This window comes from Chelonia mydas, chromosome 2 (genome assembly GCF_015237465.2).
Source record: "Chelonia mydas isolate rCheMyd1 chromosome 2, rCheMyd1.pri.v2, whole genome shotgun sequence".
Lineage (NCBI taxonomy): Eukaryota > Metazoa > Chordata > Testudines > Cheloniidae > Chelonia > Chelonia mydas.
Genome location: NC_057850.1, coordinates 106,863,591 through 106,885,432, shown reverse-complemented (window position 1 = coordinate 106,885,432; position 21,842 = coordinate 106,863,591). Strand labels below are relative to the sequence as shown.

The window sequence follows — 21,842 nt, the reverse complement described above, 5'->3', positions numbered from 1 at the left end:
AGGAGGAGAAGGGATTTGAACATAGGTCTCCACCTCTCAGGTGTGTGCCCTAACCACCAGACTAGGGCAGGGCTCTGTCAATGTGCTGTTGAAGATGCTCCGTCATGCATAAATTAACGAGTCATTGGGTCAGGGAGGCTCCATGGCTGTTGTGTGTGGAGCTAGACTCTGAGCACATTTACCAGATTGGGTCCTGCAGGCAAGATAAGCAGGGCAACGCCTAGTAGTTGGAGGATTGCTCTGGGGCTTAGACAGGAGATAGGCGTCCAGACACCTGCCTGAGGCAGCAGTGCATGTGCCCAGTCAGATTTAGGATCCTAGGGGACTTTTATAACAAAAATTTAAGCGCTTAGGGAATTTAGGTGCTTCCAGAGTTAGGTGGCAGCTGAGCAACGATTTTGTGAATGCCAGTGAAGCCTACATGCTGGATTTAGCTGCCTAAAGTGGGAGTTAGGTGCCTAAGTCCTTTTTTGAATTTGGCGCATCCAGATCCAAACGACACATTCACTTACTCTAGTTTGCTCTTTAGAAAGTCATTTTCTGTTTGTCTTTTATAAGATGGGCAACATCTTGTCTGTTGTGTTGGATAAAAATAATGTAAGAATATAGCTAAAATTTTTAAAGAGTTAAATCAGCGTGTTAAGGGATTAAAAAGTCTGGTTCTTAAAATACATTAATTTGATTGTCTTAACAAAATTTTTATGGGTTGAGAACAGGTTGTTAATGATTTCCCGACATCTCCTCATGGATGTCTGACTGTCACCTAAAACTTAACTGGCCGGAAGAGAACTCCTGATCTTTTGTTCCAACCCCTTTTCACTCTCCACATTTTCTGTCATTGTTTTTACACTAGCGACAGCTTTGCAGCCACTCAAGCCTACAACTTGTCTGTCCTCTTAATTTTCCCCTCTCTCTTGCCCTAAATATCCCAGGCTGTGTCCACAACCTCCCACTTCTTCCTCCATAATCTTTCTAAAATCTGTCCTTGTTCTTTGACAGGCAATAGGCAAATTGTGTCATCCAAGTTGTCCTCCTCTCCCATCTTTGTGATTACAACCTGCTCCTTTCCAAACTGCCTGACACCCTTAGAATAGAGCTATTAAGATCTCCTTCATTGCTTGCTGCTCTGCTTATGTAGCCTGTATTTGAATCCCTCCACTGGCTCTTCCTGTCTTACTGCATCAAGATCAAGCTACCTGTGCTCACCTTTCACAATTCTGCCCCTGCCAAGTGGTCCGTTTTAGTTTTACGTAGTCCCACCTTCCTCCACCATCTTCTCCACTCAGCCAACAATGTTGACCTCATTCACAAGTGTTGTGTTTTTTTTTTTTTTTTTACACAAAATCTTTCTGCACCTTCTTCCATGCTGCCCCTTAGGAATGGAACACCTATTCTGGAATGACTGGCAAGGCCACTACGCTCTTGTCCTTTGAATTGCTTCTCAGGGCTCATCTCTGCCATGGCATTTGTAAGAAATCAGACAGTTAATGTTGACTTGAGTGACAGGTTGGATTATCTGGCATATACATAATTTTAAATATTATATATAAGTGTATCTAATGAGTCAAGTTTATTAATAGTGACTTAACCATAGGCCAATGTGCCAAAACCAAGCTATGTTACAATAAAACTTAAATTTTTTTACAATATTAATACATAAAACCAATTAAAGCATATAAAATCACTGTGCCATTTGCCTTTTCCCTCAGTCTAGTGGAAGTACAGCAACTGCTCAGATCAGATGCATTGTCAGTGCCTAATAAACATTTTATTTTCTGAGAGGTCGTAGGAAAAAGGCATCTGATACCAAATCCAGGGACAGCCATTTTGACCTCAAGTGGCAATACAAATTACAATATAATGGGGTAGGTCTTCTGCCTGCCCAGAGCCACATAGACAGAGGCAGTTACATTTCTCAATGCCAGTATGGCTGCCTTCTAAGTAAGCTGTCTTCATAGATTGAAAACAGAGCTGTAAAGACTGTCCATAACTTGCTATTGGACAAGCTGTCTAAATAATTGGCATACCCATGAATCTTTTTAACAAGAGGGAACCAAGGAGACATCTTTGTAATGGGAAGAACTGCCATGTCTAATTGCTTTTTAGTATCCTCTAATCTCAATTTGATTAGGGATTTCACATTTTTAAATTTCAAGTTTAATCTTTTTCCAATTCTGAGGCCTAGAGAATGCAAATAGTTCTGAATATACTTTAACCAAGGAAATTTATGTGGAAAAGCCCTACTGAGCTGTTCCTCTAAGCATAGCCTTGGCAAATGTTGTGGATGCATACTATGAATGTGAAGTCAAATTGATATTACGGTATTACACTTTAGACAATAGAATTCATGCCTGTCTCGGCTCTAAGAATAGCAGTTGAGGTATTATTTGGGAGACCAAGTATCTTTCTCAAATGCTTTGTTTTGGATCATTCCAATCCCATGGGATCAGTCCATTCCCATATTTCTGCACCATACAAAATTTGAGCACATACCTTGGCCTCAAACTCTCTTAAGGCAGTGGTTTTCAAACTGTGGGTCACAACCCAATACTAGGTCACAGAATGTAAGGCACTGGGTTGTGGCGGCTCTGGTCAGCACTCCTGACTGGGCCGTTAAAAGTCCCATCAGTGGTGCTGCCCAGCTAAGGCAGGCTAGTCCCTACCTGTTCTGACACTGCGCTGCGCCCCAGAAGTGGCCAGCAGCAGGTCCGGCTCCTAGGCAGGTAGGCACGTGGCTCTGTGTGCTGCCCCCGTCCCAAGCACCGGCTCCACACTCCCATTGGTCGGTGTTGGTAAAGTGCCCCTTCATGTCCTTACTACGCCTACCATTAGAAACTTCCCACCTGAATCTACCAAAAAATCACTAAAAGTTTTTGGATTGCTCAATTTATTATTTTATCTGTAGTATTTCTCGAGGGCAGAGCAAACAACCAGTCACTGCATGAAGAATGATACATTTCATATTTTCTTCTACACCCAATTGAGCATTAAAATGATCTAAAAATAAAGCTTGCTGATGGATAATTATTAATCAATATGTCAATAAAAGATTCTAGCTCTGCCCATAAGGATTTGTTATAATAGGAGGATCCCGATGGTGGCAAATAAGCATATTCAAAGCAACTAAAGTAATATTATAAAGGAAATAGGGATTACCTGGCACGAATACATTAACTGTAGCATTTAATTGGACTGAAATTAAAAGGGCCAGTCCACTGAATGGTTTTCCCTTCTTAGCACATTTGATAAAGTTCAAAACAAAATTCATAATTTGGGAGATAAAAAGATCCATCTTTGGTGAGCCAAGTTCCTTGTAAAAAAATTAAATCAAATAGAGATGAGATTGTAAAGGTTTTTCACAACAAATAATTCTTAAATTCCAAATCATGGGCTTTGCTTTTGAGGCTGTTGAATTCATTTCATGAATTCATCAATAACTATCATGGATCCAGAGGGAAACTTCTAGTCTAGTCAATTCCTTAACTTACTAATTGAGAATCCTGATATCAGTACAAATCACCCCATTAGATTTACAGTTATGGTTAGATCTCCCAATTGTTCCCTCTTCAATCCTTTGATTGCATGTTAACTCCTGTATATTAAAATCTAAGACTGACCCCCCTGGATGTACTTATACCACAGGATAAAAGCCAACTGAATTTTTGGGAGATCTTTTTATGCTTGTTTTTATCACTTAACCAAGGAGGAGAGGAGTTCAGGTAATCATTCCCAAACTATCAGAGGGGTAGCTGTGTTAGTCTGGATCTGTAAAAGCAGCAAAGAGTCCTGTGGCACCTTATAGACTAACAGACGAAGTGGGATGCATGCATCCGATGAAGTGGGTATTTACCCACAAAAGCTTATGCTCCAATATATCTGTTAGCCTATAAAGTGCCACAGGACTCTTTGCTGCTATTCCCAAACTAGTTCATTTTAACCTTATTTATTCTGTATCGTCTGAAACTATAGGGACTTGTCTTCACAACCGGAGAGATCAATGCTGTTGCAATCGATGCAGTGGGTGTCGATTTAGCAGTTCTAGTAAAGACCCGCTAAATGGATGGCAGAGCGCTCTCCGGTTGACTCTGGTACTCCACTGGAACGAGAGGAATAAGGGAAGTTGACTGGAGAGCATCTCCCATCAACATAGCGCAGTGAAGACACTGGAGTAAGTCGACCTAAGCTATGTTGACTCCAGCTACATTATTCATGTAGCTGGAGTAGCATAACTTAGGTCAACTTACCCCAGTAGTGAAGACAAGCCCTCCATTCCCCGGATAGTCTTAACTGCCCCACCAGTTTTTAAATGCTAACTACACACATTCTTGTAGACGTAGGTTAAAGTCTATTATCCACAGATCTGATTGTAAAGATTAAAGTATACAGTGCTGCTCTCTCAGTATATAAATCTGGTGTCACAAATGAGCCAGAGTCTCTGCCCTTTCTGTAGGAATATTTTTGAAAATACTATTAGTCAAAACTCTTTAAGCCAGAACCATTGTACTGATTACGTGCAGGGAGGAAATCCAGCCCTCTTTTCAGCTTTGTAGCTATTGAAGATACACAATCAGTTAAACAATTTTCTTAGAGTCTAAACTCTTGCCATATCTGCCATAGGCTTCCCAAAGTGATATGGAAATCAAAGAAAGATTCTTTTATTTCAGAAATGTCTAAACATTTTACCAATAAGCTTTCCCAACTTATACATTGATCACAACCAGGGGCAGTGTCTGATGAAAAATTCATAGAAAAGATTGTTTGATTCTGTAGATTTGAAATCTATCAAGTATTTTACAGAGAATTCAAAAGTCTAGCCAAGTAATTGTCCTGTGAAAACCATCCTGGGCCTGATTCCTGTCGGGCGCCAGTCTTTGTATAAGAGTGGGAACAGAGTCCCAAAGGGCCTAGACCAGAAGCAGGGTGGTCACCAAACTCCATTTCCACTGAAGATATGTCCATACCACATCCTCTTCCCTGGGCAGGAGGGTTATAAAGCCTGTAGTTTTAGAATGAGCAAAGAAACAGGTAGGCGCAATTGTGGTAGAGGCAGAGGTGCTGCACAACCAAGATTTATGGGCTTGCTGACAGGTTTTAACTGTTGCTAGGATATTTAGTTAATTCAGCTCAGCTCCTTCTGCCCTCAAGCCACTCTTTCAGCCTATGACCTTTTGCTGTAACCAGCATTTGCTCATGAGCAAGGATGCAATTTAGTCACGGATTCCATGACTTTAAGACTCCGCCGTGACTTCTTCGGCTTCAGTCCCTGCAGCTGCGGCTGGAATGCCATCCCCAGGCAGCGGGCCTCGGGCTTCACCCTGTTCCCCCCCAACCTTCCCATGGGGCTCAGCCTTCAGTCTTCCGCAGAGGTCAGCTCACCTCCAGTTATTTTTAGTAAAAGTCACGGACAGGTTGCTGGTTTCAGTGACTTATTGTTTGTTGTCCACGACCTGTCCGTGACTTTTACTAAATATAACTGTGATAAAATCTTAACCTTACTCACGAGCAGTCACCCATCACCTAGGTTCTTGCTTTTATACCAGGCACAAACACTCTAACTCCCACACCCCAGTCAAATCTGTATCTCTCCAACCAGGAACAATCAAATCCTCTACTGCCACAAGCAGGACCCAGGCTCAGAGAAGAGGAACCACCATCTCACACTGACAACTGCATTCCACTCCTCTGGCACAAGGACCCACCACCTCCTTCTGGGGGCCCACTTCACTGCTCAGTGGGCCCAGGAGCTCACAGGTGCTGGTCCTGTGCAATCTGCCAGTGCCACTCCACTGGCCCTGGCCAGGGGCTCTTCTCTCCCATTGGTTGCACCAAGCAGGGGTCTGGCTCCCTTCATAGCACCACGAAGCTTCCCTGCTCACTGGACCTGCTCCCAATACTGCTGTTTGTCAGTTTCATCCCTTCCCACCTTGTAGCCATGCTCTCCAAGCTCCTTCTCCACAACAGCCAAGGATCTGAGTTACTCAAGGCTGCCCCATGCTGCTGCCTCCTTCTTGCGCTGCTCCTATTTCTGGTGCTGGCTCTGCTTTATATGAATATCATATTTTTGATTGTATCCCTATCACTCTACTCTTCCTCCTAGATTGTCTTCTTATATTGTAAGGTCTTCAGGGCCGAGAATGGGTCTTCATATATATTTGTACAGCACCTAGCACAGCAGGCTCCCAGTCTTGATCCAGGTACTACTAAATTTTTAATGATACTAAAAAAACAAATCCACCACTTGAGTGCAGCCGCCTTTGCAGTGAAAGGCAGCTGCTGTTTTATAGTGCATAGTAACGCTATGCAACAGCTTAGGACATGAATTAAAGAATATTGTGTCCCAACTGAGGTAGGCAGAATGCAGTTGGCTGAAAGGAATTTGGCCAGGACAAATGGGTTTTGCTTCTATTTCTGTGAAAATTGCCATGGGTTCTTTAATGACCCCAAGTGACCAAAACCTCCATTTTATGTCTAACTGAAAGCATGCGACTTTTAACAGTATGCGGTCCCCAAATACCATGTGAAAGGCATTGGTTTAGTACCAATTCAGAAGAAAAAGTATTACCCACAGAATCAAAAACACTATTCTGCATTTTCTTAGGCTGTCTTCCAGATAACGCCTGACTGTTCATATTGTGAGAACTGACTAGAACACAGCCTCTGGTGGTATGGCTGGGATGCAGTTTAGGGAAGACCTCCCTGCTTAGAGCTGAATCTAGTTGGCTGCCTAGGTTGTGGCAAGTCAGAGGAAAGGCGGAGGAGACCAGGAGAGGGACCACCACCTCACTAGAAGTATTCAACAACCTTTTAGAGTTGTTTGCTTCATATTTTTAGCTGCAACTTTCTAGGCTTGGTGGGCATTTCTGGTTTCATTGTGCTCTGTGCTAAAGCAAATAGCACATCACAGCAATGACTGAAAAGTACCATCTGTATGTTCGTTGTATACTGGGTGGGCAGGGATTTACATTTCATGCATCATTTATATCTTGCTGCAAAGGTTCCACAAAGCCAATAAGCTTTAAAAACAGTGAATGCCAAAGACAGGCATTCTTCTATCTCTTTCTCCCATCTTATTTTTGAAAGAACTCAAGTTTCCAGAGTTGGGTACATTAGACACTGCGACTTGTTTTGCTTTCTCTGCTCTACAATGCTGGAAGAAAACACTTTTGTGTTACATTTCTGTAGTGGCAAAGGCTAGGTGCATTGGACAATAGGTCAGTATCTACTAGGGACTGATCTTATCCTGTGCTGAGCCCAACTTATGAAGTGCTGAGCGCTCAGCTGCCAACGAATTCCATGGAAGTTGAGAGTGCCCAGCCTTCTGTGGCACCAAGACTCCAGTGATGCAGCTTTCATGACAACATCATTTATTCTTAACCAAAATAGAATAGACAAAAATGTTTGTTTTCCACTAGAGATGGGCATGGATTGCAAAATTCAGATCCCAGTTGAATCACTCCAAAATTCAGGGGTGTTCCGATATAAGACTCTGGTTTGGCTCATTTGAAAGATGGGAGCTGTGTGAGAAATCCCCACAGTTTGTAGAAGGTTCTACCCCAGGGGTTTAGACTGGGCACATTTCTAGTTGCACATTTTTAGGCTCTGGATATCTGGGACCCAAATTAATTTCACTGCATAATATCAAGCTCTCTCAGTAACTGTGCCTCACTGAGGATTCTACCATTTGGAGTCCCACCAGTAGAGGCTTCCCATGAGATGTGATGAATGACATCTCACAACTGGGCAAAATCCCACCCATTTGTGGGCCATCCACATCCCCTCTCTGTGGTTGTATCAGAGCAGTGGTGGGCAACCTGCAGGCCTCACGTGGCCTGTCAGGGTAATCTGCCACCAGACAGTTTGTTTACATTTGCACGGCCTCCCGCAGCTCCCAATGGCCACGCTTGGCTGTTCCCAGCCAATGGGAGCTGCAGGAAGCAGTGGCCAGCATGTCCCTGAGGCTCGTGCAGCTTCCCGCCGCTCCCACTGCCTGGGAATGGTGAACCGCGGCCACTGGGAGCTGCGGGTGGGCACGCAAAGGTAAACAAACTGTCTGGCAGCCCACCAGCGGATTACTCTGATGCACCGTGTGAGGCCTGCCTGCCTCAGGTTGCCCACTACTGTATCAGAGGCTCCCAGAGGAACAGGAGTTGCAGGTGACTAGCAGTTGCACCCTGCTCCTAATAGACTTTTTGCATAGATTTTGGTGGTTTGCAGCCTGGCTTCCTCCAATTTGTGCTGGAAAGCAGTGAAATCAAATCAAATATATCACAGAGTGAAACTCTGTCAGCATGATCATATTTTAGCTGGGTTCTCATTGAAATTTCTCTAGTCAACAGAGGGGCACAGTAGCAAAAGTCAACATTTGTCACTCATTACCAAATGATAGTGTGTATTAGATACCACATCAATGCCTGGGTGACAATGGCGACATCACAGAAGCTATTATGTGGTAACAGCCAACCAATGTTTTTTTAGTTATGATCACTTAGTGAGGAGAATAAGTATCGCTCTTCTTAGTTTATAGATGGGGGGGGGGTGGGGGGAGGGGATGAGGCCCAGGTAAGTGACTTTACTCAGACTTCAGTGGAGCTACTCCTGATATAAGTGCAAGATCATAATTGCTTATATTTTTAGAGGGATATTAGGTACATATTCATGTTGACATTGTGTAAAAATGTCCCACTTTAACAGACCTGTTAGCTAGCTGTATTTATTCCTATTTTTGTAATTCAGTCCTGTTGCCTAAGATTTGAAGGACAGGGCTTACGAGCAGTTTAAATTTGGAATCACAGCAGTACAAACGTGGCAAAGTATTTATTTATTTTTTGAAGGAGTATCATTCCAGCCCTTAAGGAAGAAAAGTTTTTCTTATTTGCTTTTCCAGAGACTACCTTAAATGGATAAGCCAGCTATTCAGCAGGGGCCTGTAATAGTGCAACAGAGGCTAATGTTGTTCTAGGCCATTGATTCTCAAACTTTTGTACTGGTGACCCCTTCCACATAGCAAGCCTCTGAGTGCGACCCCTCCCCCCCATAAATTAAAAACACTTTAAAATATATTTAATACCAGGCAGAGCAGGGTTTGGGGTGGAGGCTGACAGCTCGCAACCCCCCTTCCCCATGTAATAACCTCCCAACCCCCTGAGGGCTCCCGACCCCCAGTTTGAGAACTCCTGTTCTAGGCTCCTCTAGAGAGAGATGGGGAGACTATCTAACATTCACTCATTAACTTATCACCAGCCTCTTATGGCGAAAGACTGAAGTTTGTCTGACAGTGTCTGACAAATTCTCATCTGAATTATGTGTCCAGTGCAACACTGTTTGCACAATGTCCATAGTCTTAGCAATGCAGAATCCTTTAAAGATCTAAGTGGGCATCGGATCAGGCCTTGTATGACTAGAGAAATGGTAGTCAGAGTGAAAAAAGGAGTATATAATGAATGCAGATTTAAACAGTTTTGTTTCCGTATTTACATTTCAGAAGTCCACTTGGACCCATGCAGAACGTGGTGCCCTGCTGCTGACTGCCAGACCATGTGCCATGTTGAACTGATTGACTCAGGGCAAGCAGTGCCTGTAGAATGCCCAGCTTGTCACCTGAAATTCTGTTCATCCTGCAAAGAAGTGTGGCACCCAGAGCACTTGTGCCAGGAAAACCAACCCATTGTAATACCAACTGAGCAGGGGTAAGAGCAGAATTCAGCTAGGCTGTGCCATCTTTCAGCTCTGCTAGTGGCACAAAATGGGTGTCCAGTACTACATCTACTTCATGGACCTGCCTTCTCCATATTTTAGACTTATTTCTAATACATCATTGCAGATGTGTTTCTAAATATAATTCACATGCTGCTGTTAGTCCTGCATTAAGCAGCTACTTATGGAGTTGGAAGCTCCACTGGTCCTCAGTCTGGGTTATCCAGTGCTTTGCACCTTTGTGTGTGTCATTCAGGCCTTGTCTACACACAGAGATTATACTACTTTAATTATATCAGTGTAGTTAAAGTGATGCAACCTCCCTACTGTGGATGCAGTTACTGTACAGCGATATAAAGGTGATTTATACCAATATAGCTATTTCCACAGGGAAGGGGGTCACCGCTTTGCTCCCCACTAGTGTGCCTGCTCCTGGTCACTCTGGAGATTGGCTGATTCCAGGTCCAATGCCTCTTTTTCATCTCACTGCACATCCTTCCTTCTCTTCCTAGCTCTCAGTAAGGCAAGATGCTCTGTGTTCATGGCTTAGTCTTCCAGCCAAGTCATGTGTGTAAGGCAGTCTTCCCATTCACTGCCTAGCTAGTGCCACTTTCCCAATGGCTGGCAGGGAACCTGGGCCCACTCTCTACTCAAAGTTCCATCTCGGGGACCCTCTGATCAGTAGCTAAGGTCTATTTCACTTCAGATTTTACTGCCTTTTCCCTGAGCCTTTCCTAACCTTCTGGCTCCCCCACTGCTCTGGATTTGCCCACCCCAAAACTCCCTTCTCCCAGAAAGCAACTACAGTTACTCTTCTCTATTGCCAACTTCCTGCCTTTATAAAACACAGCTCAGCTTATTCCTCCTCAGCTGGGCTCCCTCGTTATTCAGGCTGTGGCCTGTCTGGTTAATTGGCCCCCTTCAGGGCCAGTGTTGGGGTGAACAACCCGTCACAAAGGGGAATAAACTATACCATCATAAGGCACCTTTAAAATGACATAACTGTGTCTATACTAGGTATTACACCAATTTAACTATTTTGGTAGAGAAATCGTACCCCTTAACCATAATAGTTGAACTGGTATAAAAACGGTACATAGACTAGGCCTAACTCTTGTGCTAAGTAGGTGCAAAATTCTTCCACTGGTGTGAGTGGAGAATTCTGATTTGGTAGCCATTTACACTCACTTTGCACGGATGAAAATGACTGGACAAGGTGTGTCCTTACAACAGCCTATTAGTGGGGATGCGTGGTTCTGGCAATGGCTGTATGTCTCTGAATTCTGTAAATACTCTTATGCTTACATTACACCAGCTCTCTGGCTAGCCTGTGCTTACAGAAACAGAACAGCATTCACTGGCATGCACAGTGTAATCTTTAAACTCTCTATTGTGCTCTGTGGCTTCCACCACTGTGAATATTTTTGCAAGAGTTGAAAGAGTTACAACTAAGCATTCTGGTGAGAAGGGGGTGTTTCATCAAACTGGAATTGCCTGTGAGGTCTTCCTGTGACTTTTGATCTTCAAACTAGATCTTTGGCTTTGCTTGAGGTTAAAGCTGTCATGCAGAAGCAAGGACAGTACTTTGAGTTACACAGTCCAGTCATCTTAACAAAATACAGAAACTCTTTTCCACATTGGCCAGTGCCGTCCTTTTAACGTTATATCTGTTACATGCATGGCTGTAGTGAGTGTTTACTTTGTACATCGTGAAAAATCAGTGGAATTGAACATTTAATTTGTCTCTGTGCTGCATGAGCAGTTTTTTTTGCTCTTAGTATATGTTTTAATGCATTCCCTTGAATATGAGATTTTACACTTCCAGTACATTGCCTGATGTTAGCTTCTTAATCTTGAAACTCATGGAGCATTCCAGACCATGGAGTTGAGTGCGAACTAGAGGCCCTAAAGAACATGATGATGCATATACTACTTGACATTGGTACTCCAGTCATACAGCCACAGGTTTTGCACTGAAATTTCATCTTTCATATATTTCCTTACCCTTCTAGAGCACTTACCAGGACTGACACAGAGGCTCCAATTAAACAGTGCCCAGTGTGCCGGATCTATATTGAACGAAATGAAGGCTGCGCTCAAATGATGTGTAGGAACTGCAAGCATACATTTTGCTGGTACTGCCTACAGAACTTGGATGTAAGTGCCATGTGATGAAGGTTCTAGAACAAGGCTAGTTTGGGATTTGGGGGATAAGTTCCATATGTCATAACTGGAATCATGTATGTTCTAGTTCTGTTCCTTTATGCTAAGGATAAAAGGATCTTTACTTGATTGAATGCCGTTGTATTTAAATGGATCCTCATGGTGGCCAAAGCTTAAGTTACTTCTGCCTCCAATGAGCCTCAAAGAGATTTTTCTTTTTTTCCTAAATTGAAGTGGATTGTAGCCATATCCCTTGGTCCAATGCTAATTCTCTTGAGGAAGAGAGATTTTCCAATACTATAGCTAAAGATAGTTGGGTTGAGAGCTAAGGACAGCAAATTTAATTGTGTTTCCCCTTCGCCCCCCAATTCATTGGATTCCAACCTGTTAAAAATGTTCGCATTCGGTCTGGCACAGATAAAGGCTACAGTTTCAAATCTGGGTCAGTTCAGAGCTCTTTTAAACTAGGTCACTTCTCCATAGTCAGTCTCTAGTGCTGTATTAGCAGAAGAGAATGATCCAGTTAATAAGTTTGAGGATGAGTGTTTTGGAAACTACTTTCCATGTTCAAATCTTATTAGGGATACAAAGAGCTCAAGAGGAGGGGAGAACAGGAAGTCTGAACTTGGGGGACACTATCATCATTAAAAAGTGCTCAAATCTGCAAGTTGCCAAGCACCGCCACCAAAACATCAAATATTCTCCACTTGCACTGACTTTGAATTCCTCACAGGATTAGGTCCTGTGGAACATACTGGTGTACAATGATAACATCAGTTTTTGGCACAGTGAGTAGTAATACTTGTGGGAGGTGAGGAAAAGAACTCTTTGTACCAGCACTTGAGGTAAAATAAAGTTAAATGGGTTTTTGCTACACACTTTGGAAATGGTGAAACTTCCTTGTTCCTCTTTATTCTCTATATGTTAAACAGGGTGTGCTCAACTTTCTGTTCAGTCTGTTTATGGGTGCTGGTTTTTTTCAAGTCTATTTTGGAGTACACAGAGTACACAATGATTGTGTAACACTATGAAAAATTGGAGGGGTGTCAAGTTTCCATAGTAGTCTAAACATGTGAAGCTGTGATAGTTGTCTGTAGATATGCCCTTAGCTGGTTTTAATCAGTTAAAGATAAGTCAATTAAATGATTTCTTTGACAAGGTGTAGTCATTGCATGGTTACAACATAGCTCTTATAAACCCACTAAGGTTTCAGGTATTCAAAGTTTACTGCAAGGTAATGCTCATATAACAATAAAGTTAGGTTAAAGAATGAATGGAAAAAGCAGGGCTCAAGCTACAGGGGAACTGTCAGGGGGAGGGTGTTTGGAAACTGAGTGCCCCTCCTCTTGTTGAGCTAAAGTAATTAGTTTGATAAATATTAGTTTGATATGGGAGAAAAGTGGGGACTTTCTATTTTAAAGAGCAGCCTATTAAGCCAATGGAAGAACTGACTAGAGAACCGAGAAATATTAGGAATACAGAAGATAAATATTAGGGATATGAAATATCTTAGACAGTGTGCCTTATAGATCTAAAGTTTCCTATTTAATTTCTCAAAGTAATTAAGTAACAGGCAAGCAAACTTCTCTGCCAGAACAGTTAATGTTACTGCACTGTCAGAAATGTGGTAGTTCTGCTCCTGTCCTGTTAATCTCCCCACATTAGTGTGACCTGCTCAGTACAGTTTTTCTTTTATCTTTCAGAATGATATCTTCTTACGACATTATGACAAAGGCCCCTGCAGAAACAAACTGGGCCATTCTCGAGCCTCAGTTATGTGGAACAGAACACAGGTATGCTGATAACCAGCTCACACAGAGCCATGATAAACATTAAGGGAAAGGTGAAATCTCCTTCACTTAATTACCACAATCATCTGTCAGGATTGCAATTCACACACACATGCTTTTTATTTTCCTGTTGGTTAATTTTTTTTTCCCTTTAAACTTTGCAGGTTGTGGGGATCCTGGTGGGATTGGGTATCATAGCGCTGGTGACTTCTCCCTTGCTGCTTGTGGCATCTCCATGCATCATCTGCTGTGTCTGCAAATCCTGCAGGGGCAAAAAGAAAAAGCATGCCCCACCGACAACCTAAAACTCTGTCTGTTTCTTCCTCAGTCTATATAGTAGGTGTATGTGAGAAAGCACAAAGATTGGGTTTTGGAGCCATACCTACCAAATAATTCTCCCTCTACTTGCCAACTTTGAGGCTAAGTGCCTATTGTTTTCAGACCACTATATTGCTTGCAAACCACAGTTCAGGAAATGACTGGGGGATTGTAGTGTGTAAACGTAATTTTTAAAAAAAGGTCACTGTCAAGTAATTCAGCCACAAATATGATCCACCTTTAAAACTGTTAGAATCTTGTAGAAAGAGGGATCTTCCAGAATCTGAACATGTATTTATCCTGCAATATTGTTCTTCTGCTTCTGCAGAACCAGTCATGCAGCCAGTAGAGGGAGTACAGGCAAATGAACAAGCCCACTTCTTAGTACTCTGCTGATTTATAAAGTAAAAGAAGAAAAAGCATGTTGCCATTATCTGCTGGCTTGTGACCTATTTAAAATAACAAATATATGTTTACATATATTTGATAACTTCCCTTCAACCAGATGCCACAGCATTTTGTGTTGAAGGGGTGAGGTGGGGGAGGGGAATACTAGAGAAATAATGAAGAGGATATTTACCAAGAATGGATTCTGGTAATTATCATTTCATAACTAAACTATTGTATTGTATGATTGTACTACAGTGAACACACTCACTTATGCCACACCAGTGATTTTTGGTGTATTACACCATTACCAATGACCTACACCACACTAAACTATGTTTAAATTATATTATTTAGGTGTATTACCTAACAACTGTGAAAATACCATGTGCATCTCACAATCAGCACAAATATAAAACCAGATGATATAGCTATTGCACACTCTGATCTTAATTGGATATTCATTACTATGAAAAAGGGGCCAAACTAGCTGCTGTTGATGTCAATGGTATTTTTACTTATCGATTTCAGTGGGAGCAGTAGCAACCAATAAAATATTCTTTCCTATTAAAAAAAAACAAAAAACTCATTTGCCAATGCCTCAGTGGAAATCACTGTCTTGTATATGCTGTGTTAAAAGGTGATGTTACAAGTCAACCATGGCACATCTTTCTTGAAATGTTAGGTTTATATACATGGCTCTTCATTCTTGGGCTGACCGCTCTAGCTACTTCTGGCTCCATTTCCCTCTACCTTTTGTGAGTACTGTGGATGTTGTAAACTTCTGGAAACAAATCTAATGTTTTAGCGAAGGCCATGCTACATCTCCCATAGAATATGCAGGAAACCATATACGATGCATGTATGTATAGGTATGGTGTGTGTATGTATGTACCCACACAAAGTACATAATATTTAATAATTTGTGTGTGTGTACACGCACACACAGTTCTTTATACATTTTAAACAGGTTATACAGGGTAGCAACAAGAAACTTGCAAAAATTACTTAGTACAGGTTTCAGATGTGGCCAACCCATCCCACCAAGTAACCCTTTTAGAAATAAGAAAAGGAGTACTTGTGGCACCTTAGAGACTAACCAATTTATTTGAGCATGAGCTTTCGTGAGCTACAGCTCACTTCATCAGATGAGCTCACGAAAGCTTATGCTCAAATAAATTGGTTAGTCTCTAAGGTGCCACAAGTACTCCTTTTCTTTTTGCAAATACAGACTAACACGGCTGTTACTCTGAAACCTTTTAGAAATGTTGCAACTAACACAAATCCCTGGATAAATATTAGCTGTATTCATTGGTAGTTTTTATTTCTATCCCCCAAAAGGGTAAAGAGCACTGTTATTAATTTATTAGTTACTTTGTCTCTAAAAGGCTGTTATTTAATGCTCTAGTTTAATTTGGTTCTTCATTGCAAGCATGATTCAGATCCTGATCTGAACTATGCCAATGTAAATTCAGAATAACTCTTCTGAAGCTCATGGATTTCACTCCGGATTTGCATGGGAATAACAGATCAAATTCTGATCCATGGTGTTTATACCACCATTAGCTGGTGCTTACTTGTGTTATGGGATCCTGTTTGTGCATTTGATATTTGTGGCAATTTACATGCGTTTTCTCTACAATCAGTAGTAATTCCAACCCCAGTTGGCAAGGGCTGTATGGAGAATGAAATGTGATGCAAAGTCAGAAAAAGGTATCCAATCCTCTAGCCTACCCTCCCTCTCAGGCTACAAAGAGAAAACTAAAGTGAACATCAATTTTATTTTGTTTGGCTAAGCCTCAGGAACTTTGCCTTCTTGGCAGCTGTAAATGTGACCTTTTCGTTCAACTTCGCTCTCTGACTGCTGAAACAGTGGTAAACATCTTATTTTAAGGAAGCATAGTCTGCAGAGCAGACTAACAGGGACAAAGGCCTTAAATAATAGTGTCTGCTTCTCTTTGAAAAAAATTAATGTTGAATGAATTTGCTACCAATAATGACTGGAAGGTAGACAGTGTACTAGTCTGAAAGACTGTATTTATTCTTCATCCAGAGCTTCTAAGTGAAGCAGGAAGGTAGTCAGTACACTCTAAATATAGAGTACAATGCAGGCCAATGTGATTTATGATAAGCTGAGAGTATTTTATGTATGTGTTTTCTTTAGGAGCGGTAATGGTAGTGTTGGGGATTACTCATGACAAATTAAAATGTTCAGCCTTTGGCCTTGCACTGTTTTTCTACCTACACTTTTACAGCACCACTGTCATTTCCAGTTTATCCATGAACTTCTAGTAGAGAAACTCACTTGAACAAACTCCCAAGAGCAAATTGCTGGAGAGTTGTAAAGTCTTTTTAATCATAACCAATGGCATGATATTCTATATCCCTCACCTGTTAAACCTCATGGTGTTTTTCATATTTTGTATGTATTCATTCTGTCCAAACAACTGTCCACTCAGTGGGGTTGGTACACTTCTTCCCCTCTTGTTATGCTGGAAGTCCAGTGTTGCCTAACAAATGAAGTTCCTTTCTTAATTGTAAAAGTTTTTTGTCATTAATGCTGCAGTTACAAACCAGGGGCTGAATTCTGCTCTCAGTTATACAGACGTAACAGAGGGCAGAATTTTTCCCAATGTACATTGATGGCTATAAGGTAATTGCATTCCTCAGTTATGTTAACAGAATGCAAATTCTGTCCCTTTTCAGTGTTATAGAATTATCTAAATTTTAATGTGAATCTCTGGTTATTTAACAAACAGCAGATTTTTATAAAATGGTTCAGAATCTAAAGTTTGATTTCCTTATGATGCAAATTCAGAATACTAGATTTAGTTTAATTTAAATAAACACGCACGCCACAGCACTGAAAAAACAGATGATAGAATTTCGTTTTACTTTGCGTGCATTACTTTAGAATCAAGGTAGTTTATTTCTGAAGCAATGTTTTACACAGTACTCTAATTACTCTAGAACAGCATTTTAAAACTTAAAACTATGAACCTTACCAGCCGGGTTTTCCTTAAAAAGGGTGTGTGTGCTGCATCAATCCATTTTTGGTTTTTGAAAGCACAGTTTATCTGAGGCTGTGCAACAACCTAAGCACTGATGCGGCCAGCTGTTAGCCCATGTGCTAACTTTGCGTGAGTAAAGTTACAGGAATGCTTAAGTACTGGTAGCATTGGGGCTCTTTTGCTTGATGCAGCTGTTGCTTAGTTATTCTGCACCACTGGCCAGATAATCAAGCAGTCACAATGAATCTGTTCCGGGATTCCAAAGAAATAACTTGAGGCAGAAGATTTTTAAAGTGTTTGCAAATGCAGCAAGTTATGTAAGCAAGATAGTAGTGCCAAAAGTCCAAAGGGTCCTGGGACACAGGGTACATATACCTTCTTTAAGTAATGCCACCGTGAATCTCTTACAACGCCAAAAACTCTCAATGAGTGTTGGACATCAGAACCAGATTTGATTCATACTGTGCCAGAATTTACTTCGCTTATTATTGTCAATCTACAGTTTTTTTTCCCCCAGTGCTTTTGATCTTGTAGTGACTAACATGAAGGCTAGCATATTCAGAGGGATTATGGATTAATAGACTGAGCCTGGGATTTATGGGATGAGCTTTTCTCCATTCAAGTCCCAACTATAACACGGACTTGCTTTGTGGCTTTGGGAAAATCAGTGTAGTTGGTCACCTAAAATTACTTGTCACTTCTGAGAACATAGACCCTGGAGCCTCAGTTTCAAAGGTGCCAACCATGGAGTTCGGTTTAAATTTTGGTTGCTCAGCATCTCTGAAATTAGGCTCTAGATGTCTGAAGAGTGGCACCTAAAATTAGAGGCCACTTTCAGAAAATTGACTCTTAACTTCAGTGGGCCAAATCTTCAGCTCATGTAAATTTTCATAGTTCTACTGCAGACAATGAAGCTATGCCAAATACACCAGATGAGAATCTGCCCCTGTGACTCTCAGGTCCCAATTATAAAATGAGATAATACCTGGTTACAATAAGCACCATTAAATGGTAAATATTTACCATGTTTATGGTATAAATGCTTCTCTACAGTATCTGTTTTAACTTAGACGATACATAGTCAATGCTGCAGTAACTGATTATTTTTAATGGTGTATGTTTTATTTACCTCACAGAAGGGGATGAAGATTAACAATAGTTAATGTTAGTTCAGTGCTTTGAAGACGTTAAGTGCTTTGTACTGCTATTTGTCCAGTAACATAACATAGAATAAGAAGTCCAAAGAAAATCTAAAGTGTACATAGTGTTTACATGATTAGATTAAAATGAATGTTAAACCATATTTTCTTATTGTGTGTGAAAATACGTAAATTAGCAAAGATCAGTTTCACCTCTCAGTTGTCACAAAGAGGTGGTGATAATATGAACATCTGGCTGACATGTATTTGGGTATCAATGGGTGATTGCATGGTCGTGCCTGCTACTTTTTGTTAAGCTTGAGTTCCAGCTTCCATTGTAGTCCTTCCTTTTCAGTTGCTCTTATCTTTCTCAGGCAGGTTTCTTTTTTGCACTTTGTTTGAGGCCAGATAGTTTAGAACAAAATAAGTGGAGCTGTTTAGTTACATGAGGATGAAAACCCCCAGCATGATATCGTAAGTTATAATCAGAACTTCTATATTCAGGTAATGATTGAAGCTAGAAATTTCATACTTGGGTTGTTTTGTAAATCTTATTAAAACTTAAAATTCGGTAATGGAATGCATAGACTAACTGCTCTGGTACAGATATCAGGGATAAAAGCCCCTGGCGCTTATGAGCTTCAGATGAGAGAGAGTTGTCTTTAGTCTTTGGGGATTATGATGAAAAAAATCCAGATAGATAGTCATGTTAAATACATGCAAACATGGTTATACTCTGCTGCTGAACATCCTAGGATTCCAATTCCCTATAAATGTACTTGGAGTTCTGGTAAACTTACACAGAAGATTGAAGTCTGATCCTGCATACACTCACAAATGCAAGTGCCATTACTCTCAAGTAGCACTATAAAATACTACATAATTTTTAAAATAAGCAGCTTATGACAGACATAAAAATACCTCTCTCTTGGAAGTGTCAGCTCTCATGCCATTGCAAACACTGCTGTATGATAAACTTACTGCTAAGATTTTGGAGAACTTCAGTATACATTTAATTTTTAAATAAAACTAGTCCTTAATCAGCAAAACATTTAGGCATATGCTTAAGTGCTTTGCTGAACAGGGATAGACTGCTGAATTGAGGCCTCAACGATTTATTGAGTTGTGGCATGGAGCTCAGTTATTGATGATGAACACAAACTAAAGGTCTGATTCCACAAACACTTACACTCATAATAATCTCATACACACATCATACAGCAAGTTCCTTACTCTAATCATTCATCATGGGACAACTATTTTATTTTCTGTGTAAATGGTCTTTAACTTGGGTACATTTAGCAACAAGTTAAAATACAGTAGCATGTAACATGTAAAATATAGTAGTATGTAATTAGAACAGGAGTACTTGTGGCACCTTAGAAACTAACAAATTTATTTGAGCATAAGCTTTCGTGGGTTACTTCATTGGATGCATAGAATGGAACATATAGTAAGAGATTTATTTTTATATATAAAAAATACAGAGAACATGAAAAGGTGGAATTTGCCATACCAACTGTAAGAGGCTAATTAAGATGAGCTATTATCAGCGGGAGGAAAAAAACTTTTGTAGTGATAATCAAGATGGCTCATTTAGACAGTTGACAAGAAGGTGTGAGGATACTTAACATGGGGAAATAGATTCAATATGTGTAATTGATATCAATATATTTGAAAATGTGTAAAAACATCTAATTTCCATTGGTATTCATTGTTTAACAGTGTGATTAAAACTGCAATTAATCGCAATGAATTTTTTTGAGTTAATCGCGTGATTTAACTGCAATTTAATCGTCAGCCCTAGTTTTGTTGTATTCCCCAAAGTCAGTGTGCAGCAATCCAACATCACTGACTTCAATAGTTAGACAAATTTACTTCCTTATCAATAACATTTTTGACAGCCACAAAATCTGACTATTCGTGATACAGCTGTTTCATTCAGTGCCAGCAGCTTTTAAGCAGAACGTTGAGTAGATTTCAGTAGGGAGTTCTGCTTGAAAAACGATGGCAACATTTAACTCTCTCGGCCCCTTCCATAAGAAATGAGAGAGCCAAACTTCACAGCAAAGTATCTGATCCCTTCACTTTGCATTCTACTGTTGGCTGCTGGCCTATTCGCTTAAAAAAAACCCAGCAGATTCAATTATTTGAAACGTGAATAGTTGTTTAAGCATGCTATATTTTAAATGAACAAATAAGAGAAAAAAAGTATACAAAGCAGGTATTAGCATTGCAAATACCAAGCGTGACATTTATACTGTGAGACCTGTTATCGAGATGCCACATAGTATTGGGTATCTTTTTTTAATAAAGATTTTATTTTAAATGTGTAATTAAATTAAACATACAAATAAAAAGAGGGTGTAGCTCTACCAGTAATGTGAATTGACACCAGTCCTGCAACGATTTATGTATGTAATTACTTTTACACAATGTGAATAGTATCATTGACTTTGACGGGGCCGTTCACAATGCATAAAGCTAATTCTGCAAAACTCTTTGCAGGATTGAGGTCTCATTTTGGGACATGAGGCACAACACTTTATTTTCATATCCATCATAATGTAAATGAAAACATCTTAAAAAATCTGTTGGATAAGGGCAGGAAATGGGGCACTGGATTATTGTATATGATAAATAGTATGTTAGAGAGGAGTAGTTTCAGAAATTAGCGGTAAAATTCAGCCAATAGTAGCCCACCCACTACTTAAGCCCACTGAAGTCTCAGGATGTGTTGGCTTTTTGCTGGCCTTTTGCCTGAGGCTGAATTTCACCGAAAATGACTAGATACTGTTTCTTTGGTACCTGTTTGAAGTTGTTTTGTTTTTCTAAATAATACACTTTCTTCACCATCCTTAACTTGGTGAAGGGTGAAAGACTTTGATCTTTGTAAGATTCACTAAACTATTTTTATGTTTAAAAGAAGGTCGACATGTATAAAGAAATTATAAATGCTTTTGTAAATTTTGTTTCGGCATTTAAATGATTTACAAATGCAATGTGCTGCACTCTGTGCATATATTCATACACTCTGTATTTATATTCTGCCTCTGAGGCTTACTTCTTTGTTTCCCCGCCTCCTTCTAATGTCATAAAATGCAACATTAAAAATGTAATGTACAGACAATTGGCTCACTTTGTTTTACTCCTCAGCTAACTGTTTTTTAACAAATTCTATGAACGTTTGGTTAAAGAAAAAATGGAAACAGTTTAAACCCATCTGTGATATTTAATGGGCATTGTGGGGATGTGGGTAACAGACTATGGATAAAAGAGACAGGCTCAGATATAGTTCTTGAATCTTAGCTGGCTTCTTTAACAGAAAATAAACAAATGTG

At 40.4% G+C, this 21,842-nt stretch overlaps 1 protein-coding gene across 2 annotated transcripts in view; it reads left to right on the top strand.

Annotated features, from left to right (window-relative positions):
• RNF144B (ring finger protein 144B) overlaps positions 1-21,631 on the top strand; it is an 80,653-nt gene extending 59,022 nt beyond the window's left edge. For both annotated transcript variants that reach the window (XM_007054892.4, XM_043540060.1), the window contains exons 5-8: positions 9,482-9,686; positions 11,706-11,850; positions 13,560-13,649; positions 13,811-21,631. In XM_007054892.4, the coding sequence (XP_007054954.1) occupies positions 9,482-9,686; positions 11,706-11,850; positions 13,560-13,649; positions 13,811-13,951 (581 nt within the window). In that variant the 3' untranslated portion in view covers positions 13,952-21,631. The remainder of the gene's footprint in view (positions 1-9,481; positions 9,687-11,705; positions 11,851-13,559; positions 13,650-13,810) is intronic.
• Positions 21,632-21,842: the final 211 nt, after the last annotated feature.